General features: G+C 39.1%; 1 protein-coding gene across 5 annotated transcripts in view; it reads right to left on the bottom strand.

Moving 5' to 3' along the window:
• Positions 1–264: 264 nt before the first annotated feature.
• Positions 265–13,386, bottom strand: part of pald1a (phosphatase domain containing paladin 1a) — a 52,901-nt gene continuing 39,779 nt past the window's right edge. For 4 of the 5 annotated variants that reach the window (XM_032501404.1, XM_032501405.1, XM_032501406.1 and 1 more), the window contains 2 exons: positions 12,525–12,680; positions 2,003–2,152 (listed from right to left, as the gene is read on the bottom strand). In XM_032501404.1, the coding sequence (XP_032357295.1) occupies positions 2,003–2,152; positions 12,525–12,680 (306 nt within the window). Of the gene's footprint in view, positions 2,153–12,524; positions 12,681–13,386 lie in introns of all 5 variants that reach the window. The other variant, XM_032501402.1, reaches the window with a different exon arrangement.

Genomic DNA, 13,386 nt, shown 5'->3' with positions numbered 1-13,386 from the left:
AAAAAGAGGCCGTCCGGATATACGAGCGGGTTCTTAGCGGTGCGTATCTAGAGCAAAAGATGATGCTGAGATAAGGAGGAAAAAGACAGGAAGCCAAGGAGGGAAGAGACAATTATTTGGCTCCGTCGCTGAGTTGGAAACTTCACACAGAGTTGTGTGCAAAATATCCACGGCAAGAAAATCCTGCCACATTTCAATTTTTCTCCGTAGAAAAGCCAACAATAAAATTATACCAAAAGCAGACAAAGGCTTTTTTTTAATCTATTTAAGTTATTTATTGTATTTCCCCAAAAAAGAAAAGGGCACATACAGTGAATACAAGCTAATGCATTTCCTCCATGAGTGCCTGTGTGAAAAAAACACACATCAACTTTAGAGCATAGCTAAGAAGTTAGGTATTTTTACAACCTGCATATGAACTTTGTGTTATCAACTCATACAAAGATAAGTTTGTAATATTCTCTAAAACAAAAAAAAAGGTATTTCAATGTCCATTCCTATTTCTTTTTGACACACTGACATGGCAATGAGAGGCATCTGCAGGAAGTGATTTCTTTTCTGGCTTATTTTTCTAGTTTTTAAGGCAGAAATCATGTTTTTAAAATCACACTGAGCTACAAGTTACAACTAAAGAAATGTTAGCAAAGTGAAGAATAACAAAATAAAAAAAGGTGTTAGAAATCAAATAAATACCCTACAGGAAAAGGTATTTCCAAAATGTACTGTAGGCATGCCAAACAATGATTGGCATTGGATGAACAAAGACAATGGTGTAAGTGTTTTGCCCTGATAGGCTGACAATGCAATTGAACTAGCTTGACTCATTCCAGGTGATGCCACCAACATGAGCTGCAGTTGGTAACTGGTGTATTTGTCAAGTAATCACTTGTCACAAGTCACTTGCACTGCTAATAGCATAACACAGACAAATCGCCGACCAAACTGTTGGCGGTCAAGTTGCATTGTGGACAGTGTAGGCGCCACGTTTTGACAAGGAAGAAGAATGCAAAATATGTTTCAAAACTTCAATATTTCTAGGTTTTCATATCATATATAATCATATGAGGAAGTGATGTTAACATTTCATTTATACAATAGACAAAAAGTGTATGTTTCCAACTTTTAAGCAACATTGCTCCAATGTTCACACGCGCAAATACAAAGGCGCATTTACAGCTTTAAAGTAAAATCAAACTAACACAAAAATTCCTGACATGCTGTATTGTTAGTACCTGTTTCATGACACGTGTAAATAAATGTTAAAAGAAACAGATTGACACATTACTGGTGTTATACTGTCAAAATAAAGAAGAAAAAAAAACTCAGTCCGAAAGCATATTACGCCAATCTCCTCTCAACAACATCCACTCTGATTGGCTTTGGGAAATTTAAAGACACTTTAAAATAACAACTTTCATATGTACATGGGGGAAAAAATGGAAAACCTCAAATTAAACAAATGCACACCCACTCATGGCAGCTGTGCTAAGAAGAAAAAGACAGGGCTCAAGCTAAATATCAGGTCATCCAAACAGCAAACAGTTGTGACACACAACCAAAATTATTGTCTGACAACACAGTGGAATTTGCTTCTGTCCTCCATAACAGTATTTAAATCAGCTTGTTCCAAAAGAAGTTTTAAAAGGCCATCTCATCTCCAAAAGTGAGAACTTTTAAAGAAACCTTAATACAAAAAACGTAACATAAACATAAATATTAGTACATTGAAATTCTATGTTCTACCATTCATACACACAGGCACAAATATCAACTTCTAATATAGGAGCAACATTCTGCTAAGATTGTTTCAGCTACCACTGAAACGCCTAAAAAAAATGTTAACATTGCTAGTGTGTAGAAAAAAAGCAAAAACACAAACAATAGATGAAGTGAAAATATGCATTATACAGGTGTAAATATAGAAGGTGTAATAATGGTAATGTAAATGTCTTTTAATCTGAAAAACACAGTACTGTTTTGGTGCGTTCACAGTGATCCTCTCTCAGATAAACTTCCCTCGGAAAGGAAGTGACTGCATGTTTTGCTGTTGCCAGCGGCAGCGCAGTCTGGCCAGCGGCGTGTCCCTCGGGTTTTCAAACTCTGAGAAGCCCAGCTGGTTGAGGATGTCATAAACTCTGGCTCTGGCAGCCACCTACCACAGAAACACACAAAATGTTAATGAACAGTCAACACCGCCAGCCTTTTTCTTTTCTTTTTTTTGTCCATCATAACCACTTGGCCATTTTTTTCAGATTTAAAGCATGTTATCCAACAGTTTCCTACATTTGGAGCTATTACATTGGAACAATAGGCATCTAATGTGGGTTTGAAAATGACAGGAAGTGGTTGAAGAAGTATTCAGATCCTTTAATCAAGTAGAAAAAAACACCACCATAATGTAAAAGAAACTCCATTACAACCAAATTGCACTTAAAGGGGCACTCCACAGACTTTACAAATCAATTTTAGTTTACTTGCCACAAAGAGTACTGTGAAAATATGTGCCTTTGGTGCAAGCTTTCCAAAGTCTGAAAAAAATGACCCAGATGATGTCATAGTGATGTCATCAGGGTTATCTCAGGGCTAAATAAAAAGTACATCATCCTACACCAGTAGGCAGACATGAATATTCTTCATGTTTTTTGTTTAATAAGTGAATATACTAAGTAAACAAGATGAAGAGTGTGCCGAACGCGTTCTTTGCACAATACAATAATCATGAGCTGTCATGCATTAACTGGGAAAATTACTTCACCATGTGTCAAAGTGTCCTTGAGCATGACACTGAACCCCAATTGTTCCGGATGAGGGGGGGGGGGGTAATATGTGTGTGTGTGTGCGCGTCTCTGAATGGGTGAACAAAAGACAACTACATTAATTCAGAACATTTACTATTGAAGAATATTCATAAAAGCCTCGTGTGCAATGATCCCGTTTGATTGAATAGGAAGGTAGGACTACTGTACTGCAGTGATAGGACAGCCTGGGAACACCATGATTACAATATATGTTATTCAGTTTTCTTAGAGAGAAGAGAGAGAAGAGAGAGAGGGAGAGAGGAGAGAATTGGAGTTGGGAGGGGACGGAGAGAGAGAGAGAGAGAGAGTTCAGCCTTCGTGTTAAGCAACAGGTCTACTTTGGCTGTCAAGCGCCATAGAACTGATGGGAAGCACCACGGACAACCAGAAACATCTGGCCATAAAGCCAAACAATACTAACAAACCCGGCAGACACCGACTTCCCAGCAAAAAACTTTAAAGATTGAATAGCTCATTAGAAGTGCCACAGCTTGCCCAGTTTACTCTGCAGGAGAGGCTTTAGGAAACAGTGTATGACAGCCACTACATTTGATAAAAGACTATATAAGAGACTAATAAAGTCCGGAGGGTGTTCCATTTATTTATTTATCCATGTATTGATTTTCACATCACAATCCCATTTGAAGGACCAGCTGTTAGCACGCCTGTAGGACCCTAGAAGTTGTTCAGGGCATGACTCAGTGGAGGTAACGTGGCCACAAACCCTTTGCCAATTTAACCTCTCCCCCTTTGCCTCAGGCGGTCAAGAAGTCTGCAAAGTCTGGAGTAGAGAGAAATGTGCAAGAGGAGAGATGTTTAAATAAGGGCATCGTTTGTAGATACTTTTAAACTACACAAAATTAAAACATTTCTACTGTGGTTATGTTCTTGAGCCTGTGAGTGATCCTGTATGAAGTACTTTAAATATGCACTGTCAGGTTGAATGCTGAGGAGGACATAATGGAACAATGACCAGGAATAATAGTATCAAGATATCCCTTTCACTAACAATGATTATAGCTTAGCTGGCCAGCTTTGTGCAGAAATAAACACAAGGTACCGCAGAATGTGGTCTAGATTACCTACTTGCTGACCATGCAAAATCAAATCTTACAACAGATATTGTGTTACGCAAAAAAACCTTTGATTTGTAGCGTCGACACTGGTTTAAACCTTCCCTCAGTCTTAACATTAACTACATTTAATCATGCAGCTTCTATTGTCCTGTCTAAATTCAGCTTTTTAGAGCAAATACATGCACTGATGTATCTTTCAGCACATTCATGTTTGTGTTTGACGTGTCCCTGGCCAAGTGCCGGACTGCTGTATGAACGCTTTGGTGGGAACAAATGAGTGGGTGCAGCTGAACTATTAGTCAGTGGATGGGACTCCCAAGAGGACATTGGATTTGTGCTATTTGCCAGCATACTTAAACTGACTCATCTACTCCACAGCCCAGCTGTCTAAATAGGGCATGAGATAGAAACCTCAAACAGTAAAAAGAGAATGCGGGGGACATTGATTCTTCTTCTCTCTTTTTTTTTTTTTTAAATACTCGCACCAAAAATCTGTCTTTTGTGAATGAAACACTGAATCCGTTACTAAAGTGACCCTCGCATAGGATCATTCCCCCTTCACAGAGGACGGCAGACTTCTCACACCACTCAAATCCACATCTTTATGTTCAGTATATTTCAAACATAGATTCTTCACCACAGACGTAAATATATCACTTCCATTAAATGCCATCTCGTAGCTTCGAAGCTCTGCAGAAAGTAGTGATTTTCTGTTAAAACAACCATCTGGATCAACAGTGAATACTATGATACAATTTCACAACTGATTTTCAGGAGTAGTCGTTTAAACTTCACCGCAACAACCCCCAAAAACACATACTACGGCCCTGAAACTGTTGGTGTGCAGTGACGAGCTTTATGTGTGACAGTAAGCAGAGCGTGGGTCGATGCCTTTCATTCTGCACTGAAGAGATCACAAATGCCAATACTAGTTTGGCGGCTGGAGCGGCTGAGGAGAAGCAGCGCACAAGGAGGCGCTGGTCTTTCCCACAGTCGGCTATCTCAAAGGCTGCACATACCGGGCCTGTGTAGGGGGACAGGGAGGCCTCTGTGCCACACATCAAAACAGCTGGAGTGACTGATAGGGTACCTCTCCTGCAGGCATCCATGGTATGCACTGTACACAAGTCCTGCCATTGTGTAAAGGGCCATGTTTTGGATTAGCAAACATGGATTTCAATTCCAATAACTCTTCTGATGTTTCTGCTCTGATCTCACTGCATGCCCACGAGGCAAAATCGGGTAATGATGCTAAGGACAATATTTGTCCAATGTGCACACAATGTGGCAGTAAACTTCAAATGTGGCCTGAATACAGTGGTGCTCAAAAGTTTACATACACATGCTTAAGTTGACTAAAAAGAGGAATAAAAAATCATGTTTGGAAATTTATTTTAATACCTAAATTAAAAAATGAGGTAAAATCCAACCTTTAAGGACACCAATTTTCTTGTGGAATGAATAACGTATGTAAATAAATAAATGTTCTTATTTAAAAACAGGGGTCATAGTATAACATACCCCTATGTTAAATTCCCATAGAGGCAGGCAGATTTTTATTATTAAAGGCCAGTTATTTCCTGGATTCAGGATATTATGCATCCGATAAAGTCCCTTGGCCTTTAGAATTAAAATAGCCCACATATCACATAATCTTCACCCTGCTTAGAGATAGGCATGGTTTATTTCAGTTAGACTAATACCTGGTTGATTTGCATTGGGATGTTTATAGAAAGTATCCCATGCCTATCTCAAGCATGGTGAAGGTATGTGAGGATGTGGGGCTATTAATTCTAAAGGCCAAGGGACACTTATCAGGATGCATAATATCCTGAATCCAGGAAATAACTGGCCTTAATAATAAAAATCTGCCTGCTCTATGGGAATTTAACATAGGGGTATGTATACTTATGACCCCTGTATTTTAATAAGAACATTATTTTATTACAATACGTTATTCATTCACAAAGAAAATTGGTGTCCTTAAAGGTGGATTTTACCTCATTTTTAATTTAGGTATTAAATAAAATTTCCAAAACATGATTTTTTTATCCTCTTTTTAGTCAACTTCGATGTGTATGTAAACTTTTGAGCACCACTGTATGACTGCTGGATCGTTTTGTCTGCAGTGAAACAACACAAAAAGTGTTTCGGTGTTCAAACAATCTGACTGAACAGAAGCATCAAGACCAAATCAGAGAATCAGAGGCCACATCTCACACACACACACACACACACACACACACACACACAACACACACACACACACACACACACACACACACACACACACACACACACACACACACACACACACACACACACACACAACACACACACACACAACACACACCACACCACCCACACACACACACACACACACACACACACACACACACACACACACACACACGTGTAACCCATGGCCTCTAATGTATGACTGGTGCTGGGTATGACCGCTGCCTCTGGCGTTGCAATAGTCATTAATGATCCTGCCACGGTCACTGGTGATAGGCTAATGATTTATGCCTTCGGGTTGGTTGGGTTACATTGGTTGAGCCGCTGCCAGATTCTGCTGCAACTGGGCCAGTGAACACATCACAATACTGATGGTGACGGGGCTAAAAAAATGACAGACAGACCTGCAACATATTTATGTTCAACTATTTGTTTTAGAGATTACTCTTTTTAAATTACATGTTCTTTAAACACAAAATTAGTCCTGGAGGAGTGTTTCAAAGTCTAATTGGTTTTCATTTTTATCAAGGCGACAACCTTGAGAGAATTATTTTGGAGGAACATTCTGTGAGCTGACCTGATTTAAAGTCTGCTGTACTGTACCGTCGTTTTAATTTTGAGAATGGTGTGAGAATGATTTGTGATCTTCACTTCAACAAGTGAAGACAAAAGATATTAAGAACACAGTGGAGACAACACGGCACATAACCATCAGAGTGAACAGCTAACAAAACAAACAACTCAAGATATTTAGATGGTCAATTGTCTTTGCATCTTTTGGTCACAGCTGACATCTTTTGCTGTCTATTCTGTAAGTCTCTCACAGAAATCAATCAGAACAAAGATTTCTTTAAAAATGACACCTAATCCTAATGCCAAAGAGAATGGTTTCCACAGCAACCGTCTCCCATTGCAGAATTGGACTGGTTCAAATTGTAGAACTCCTGTCAAGCAAACAATGTGACATGTTGAGGAAGTTTCTTTAGAAAGAAAACACATGCTGATTGAGATATAGAGATATATACTCCCAGCAGGTTTCTGCTTTAGGGTTCATGCCATGACTGAATCAAAGCCAGGGACTTTGGTTAAATGTCATCCCACTTACCCGTCTCCCACTATGCTCTAATTTTCAACCGCATACTGTAAATAGCTATTTAAAATAGCCATTAAATCGTAAAGACGTTTTCAAATCAGTACCATTTACAGTGCCTCGGATTTCTTTAACCTTTCACATACTGTAAATGTATAAAGCATAAAGTGTACAGTAACAAATTGTTAATGAGGTCAGTGCTGCAAATTCAAACCCCCTTCCACTGACATCCAGAAGATAAACAGCATCTAACTTTAGGTACAGTTTGTTTGCTACAAGCGGAGACACAGTCACGCTGATCATGCTGTTGGATGTCCAGTCATCAAGTCAATTGGATTTGATTCATGCAGCAGCTCTGTTCAAAGTGACTTTAGACCATAAGTAGGACAGTGCTGCTATTCTGATGACCTCTTAATGATCAGCACTAGTATGTGGTTGGGTTTGCGTAGGACTCTGTCAGCGAGCTAGTTAGCTGTTAACTAAACTTTCATTTAGTCAGTGGAGAAAGTCACTTTATAATGTGTAGGGCTGCACAATTAATCAAATTTGAATCCTGATCACGATTTTGGCTTCCCATGATCAAATTTGCGTGATAAAGCAATATTTTAAATGAGTCATTCCGCTCCAGTCTGAACTCTGAGCCAGTCAGAGTTGTTCCCTGCACCGCACAGTTTAGTTTCTAGATGTAGACAGTCACAGAGGACAGAGTAACGTGAGGAAAATTCCACAACAGATATCAGTTGGTCATACATCGGTCACAAGGTTTACCAGTAAACAACATTTTGTCCCGTCTGTGTTGTTTTTCAGACAACAGCAGTGACCAATGCTAGTGTCTTTAAGCTCCCATGGCACTACGGTGCGACTAACATTTTTCCTAGGTCGCACCGGTGCACCTAATGTCCTCGCATCCGCTGCCTCTCCACAAACAAAGCAATTTTGTTGATATCGATGTGTATTAATGTGGCGTTACATGACCCATTTCTTCTGTAAAGCCGGGCCTGTGTTGGATCTCTCCTCTTACTCTCCGCGCAGCCCCGCCCCCATTCACTCACATACGGCTCCCAGCAACACAGAGAGACACGGCGGCCGCCGGTCCACACTTCTGACATTTGTTCACAATTTTAATTGTTTTTAACACAGCTGTATATTGTTAAGCATAAGAAGCAAACCTGTATTTGTTCCAGTGTTTCCGCTGGTAACTCTATCACGGCGGTCACGGCGAAAAACCCAGAAGAAGTTACTGAATGCAACTAACTTCAGTTCATAGAATAATAGCGTGTGACACGGAGCCTGCTGGACCTGGGCAAAAGATGTGACCCATGGCCAGAATATCATAGTTTTAAAAAAATGCAGCACAGTGACAATACAGACATTTCATACACACCACGTGTGTAACTCCGCTGACTCGCCATTCAACTCGTGCTGGACCCAATCATAAGGAGTCAGCTATCAGTCTGTGAGTAGCATACGCTTCAGTCCATTGCACTCCCCCTCTCTCCCTAGCCCTTTCAATCAGTTATTGTTAAAAACAAGTGAAGGCGCTTTCTCAGAGCCAAATTTTCTTTTTTAAATATATCCTAGGCTATTTATTTCAAATAATTTTCCTTTAGATGTGTTGCAGCTGTATGTATGTACAACATACAACTTCATAAGACATAACATAAGAGGCATGTAGCACAATATTGATGTGAAAGCAGTTAAAAATAAATAGCCTATGACAATAAAATTAGTTTTGGTTAAAATAAATTATTGTGATGATTAAACATTATCTCAATATTGATCAAAATAATCATGATTATCATTTCGGCCATAATCGTGCAGCTCTAATGTGCCAAAAGTCGCAGGCCCCCCGCTCAAAAAGTGCAACCAAACTGTAAGCTGTGGTTCACTCATTGCAAAAAATGAAAATCTCTTTTGAGTTATATCATAGGTTTCTAATAACAGCCTGCATTTACCAGAGAAGCAAAGAGAACAGGGCCTCTACCCGTTACCCAGTTAATCCAAACTCAAAATGTTCTCCATGTTTACACGTTGTCTTGATAAACTCAGTTCATCAGTACAGCAAGAATCATATCAGGCGTTTTACTCTCTTTTCCCCGAACAATATAAAGCTACCATTATGTATATATGTATATGTATAATATATCACTTTTTATTGTCATCGCAATATCAACTGCCGCAATAAAGATTTTTGCGTAATGTTACGACATATCGCAAAAGACACTCAGAGGCTGTTTGTGTTATTTGAAAGAAATATCAGTAGGAAACGGCACTTGAAAATGTAGCCTGTTATTTTGTGTGATGCCTTTTACATTTCATTCAATGTTCAATACAAACATTTTGAAAATGATTTCCTTTCACTTCTTTTATATTTAACAAGCATTTTGTTGATTTTAGCAGAATACTGAAAGCAGCAGAAAGGCAGAATTGAGCACACTTTAATATCGGTTTGTTTGTTGCAAGTAATATCCTTATCGCGATATTCAACGTTACATATCATGTATCCTGCTCATATCTTGCAGCCCTAGCTACCATGAATGAAACTCAACACCCCCTCCAGAATTTTCCCATTAAAGGTTTTGTATCAGGAAGTGTTGCTTTTGGTTGACAGTAACTTTGCATCTTATTTGAGTATTTATTGTGACATCTCACATTAATTGCACAATTGTTTGTCATTTCAGAGAGGAATCACAGTGGTTTGAAGCAGGTGTAGCTTTAATGCTCTGGAGATAATGGTCAGGCCTGAAATACCCTGAAAATTGGCTTATGTGATATATTGTTGTGCCATCTGAATGATGCTCTCTGTGCAGTTGATGAATGGCTGTGATATGCCGGCCTGCTCACCTGTTTTCCTCCAGACCTTCCCAGTGGCCGGGGGGGTGAGAACTGACTGCACTGGCACATCTAAAGGACGTGATTGTCATCCAGCTCAGACATGGCCCCAGGTGTTTGAATAGATAGCCAGAAGCTGGGAGTCAAAAGTGCATCAGAAGACACCTGTGGACACTGATTTAACCACTGAGCTTTGAAGGGGCAAATTTAACAGATGGATCATTTTGATTATTATTTACACTTAGCAGCCAATTAAACTGAACTGCCTATAATGATATATATGCATAAACATGGCTATCATGGTCATTTAGGCTTAGAAATATTTTTACAATAAACTGTATAATTTCCTATTAAAAAAAGGTCTTCAAAAACAGCACCTAAAAGTTGGATTGACTATACACTGCTTATGGAAAAAACCTCAACGTATGAAAGGACAGAGTATGAAAAGACAGTCTTTACACAATAAACGATTATTGTATTTTATGGGCCCACTCTTTAGTAAAGTTTCAAACCAAATCGATGAAATTACTTTTTCAGGTGTGTAACAATGGAGTGTGGTAGTTTTGGGTAAAAATCAATCTTTTATAACAATATGAAAGATATGGCCCATAGTGGTGAACCCACAGAAAATCACTTGAATCTGCAGCTCTCTTCAGTTTACAGAGCTTTGTAATCATTTTCAGCTCATTGTTAAATTGTCTGGCCAGCCATGGTTTTGGATCATCATTTTCTCAAAAACAAAAGTCTACCTCAATGATAAAACGCAGAAATAAATTAAGAATGACATTACAATACTATGTTATAATTACATTTTTTCTGTTGCCTGCTTTACAGTAGAGCGTTCCTGTTCCCTGTGTGCACACTTGTATTTTCTCATGGCATAACTGAGCCATTAGAGTCACCCTGATGCACCACATATATTTGCTATTCATAACAGGAAGAATATGCCCTGATTGACCGTGCATATTTCTGTGACAATTGTTTTCATAGCTATTGTTCCAGACTATTTTGGAATTCAGCGTGTTTTCTGTTGAGTTCATTCCATCTCGATAAGGACAAAGAAGGAAGAGATTTTCATTCAATGAGTTTTCAGACATTCAAGGCTTTTGGCTGTGTTTTTTTTTGCTGTGCCTCTGTGCTAAAGCTGGGATAACAACAAAACAGAAAACACATTTTAATCTAAACCAAATGCAAAGACATGTAAACAAAACCATATAATGCAGATATATTATTTATTTAAGTTTCAAATTCACATGTGCGCAGCTGATCAAACTGAATGTGTTTGGTCAATCTGCCAAACTGCTTATTTTTTTTAACCACCATGTGAGTTTAACACATTGCAACGTACATTTTTAATTGTGTGTGTGTGTGTGTGTGTGTGTGTGTGTGTGTGTGTGTGTGTGTGTGTGTGTGTGTGTGTGTGTGTGTGTGTGTGTGTGTGTGTGTGTGTGTGTGTGTGTGTGTGTGTGTGTGTGTGTGTGTGTGTGTGTGTGTGCGTGTGTGTGTGCCACTTACAGACTACTCATTTGTTTGGAATGCACATAAATTATCCACTTTACTGTAGGGGCCCAGCTGGCTAAACGATTAATGTACCAACAAAAACACAGAGCCAAGGCATTATGAAGTTCAGTGTGTGAAGAACCAGGCCACAATAGAACCAGAACCAGCTTGTAAATTCCTGGAGGAAAGTCCAAATAAAATTCTGGGCACATTGTGAAGTGACTCGGTTACCAAACGGTGAGTGTGGAAAGAAAAAAGAATAGAAAAGACACTGTCCCTTATCCCCTGTTCCCCCCGTGTTTTTCTTCTGTTAAGATATCGACACTTAGCATTATGAGGAATTAAAGCTGTGTTCCCTTGCCACAATTTGATAAAACTGTGATTACCAGTAAATGTGTAAGTAATTTAGGGTTTGAATAGAAGGCATATTATTATTTCCGTCTTAGTTATCAGTCATAGTCCCTGTCCTTAAAAAAAAAAAATATATATATATATATATATATATAAAAATAACCGAAAAATCCGCCGTATGTCCTTATTTTCTGCCTAATTTCTGTTACCTAACGTGTCATTTGTGTTGGAATTATATACTCCGGTGGATTTGTGAGGACTATGGCTAATCTCTGCAGGGTAATCCAGACAGCTAGCTAGACTATCTGTCCAATCCAAGTTTTCTGTGGCACGACTAAAACAACTTTTGAACATACACACGTTCTACCAAAACAAGTTTCTTCCCAAGGCTATTTTGTAGCAGCATCAGGGCTTCATGCAGTGCTTAGTGCCGCCAATGACGATTGTGATTGGTTTAAAGAAATGCCAATAAACCAGAGCTTTTCTTCCATCCCAGAATGCTTTGTGGACTAGCCAGACCCTCCTGTGCAGCGCTGTGGAGGAAGGTCTGGCAAAGCGAGACTAATGTATATAAAATGCAGATGTTTATGAAAATCTATGTGAGAAAGAATAGAGAAAAGATGGAAAGAAGTCCTGTACCTGTTCCATCCAGTGAGTGAAGGAACGCTGCCAGGAGTCTTTCTTCTCTAGATGCAGGTATGTGTTGAAGAGGATGAGGTAAATGTAGCGCTCCAGGTACTGCAAGCTCCTCAGAAGCAGCTGCTGACACTCCTTCTCCGTCTTACCACTTTTGATCTGAGAAAAGAGGTAAACAAAGCTCTATTGGTATATTAAGTCGGCACCACAAAACCAATTTATTTTAGCACAGATGTTCACCAAGGCTACAAATGATTAAACAAGAGAGGGCCACATTTTTTCCATTTAATTTAATAATTTATTAATTTAATTCACAGGAAAGCCACAATTGTGATTCCTAGATGCCATCTCTCTCCACCGCACGTCACTGACGTGCTGATCCTGCTAATGAACAAACATACATCCATGCAACAGAACAAAAGAATGACACTAAAATTTAGTATGACACTAAAATTCAGAATGAAACAAATTTCGCAGAGAAATAAATAAAACACACTCACAACATTTACATGTCATATTGTGTAACACAATGAATCACTCTAACTTTTCTTATTATTTTATCATTTAATGAGACATGTGTAGTGAACTACACAACCAATCTGAATTGTTATCATCTTATGTAACATTCTCATTCCTGCACTGTGTTTCTCCAATATACTTTCAATGGCCCCATCTGCATGGGCATTATTTCCGCTTAGCACCAACATAACTTTGTCTCTTGTTCTCCCTCAGGCCTTGAGCTACACCAACGGAGGGTATGCGTCCTCTAAAGTGCAGACACAGAAGCAATCACATATTGTGAGCTACGCATCAACAGCTTTCCCTAATCTGTTAAAATACACACACACACACACACACACACACA

The sequence above is a fragment of the Etheostoma spectabile genome, chromosome 21 (genome assembly GCF_008692095.1).
Source record: "Etheostoma spectabile isolate EspeVRDwgs_2016 chromosome 21, UIUC_Espe_1.0, whole genome shotgun sequence".
Classification (NCBI taxonomy): Eukaryota; Metazoa; Chordata; class Actinopteri; order Perciformes; family Percidae; genus Etheostoma; species Etheostoma spectabile.
Note: the sequence above shows the minus strand (reverse complement) of the source record. Positions and strands in the feature narration are given on the sequence as shown.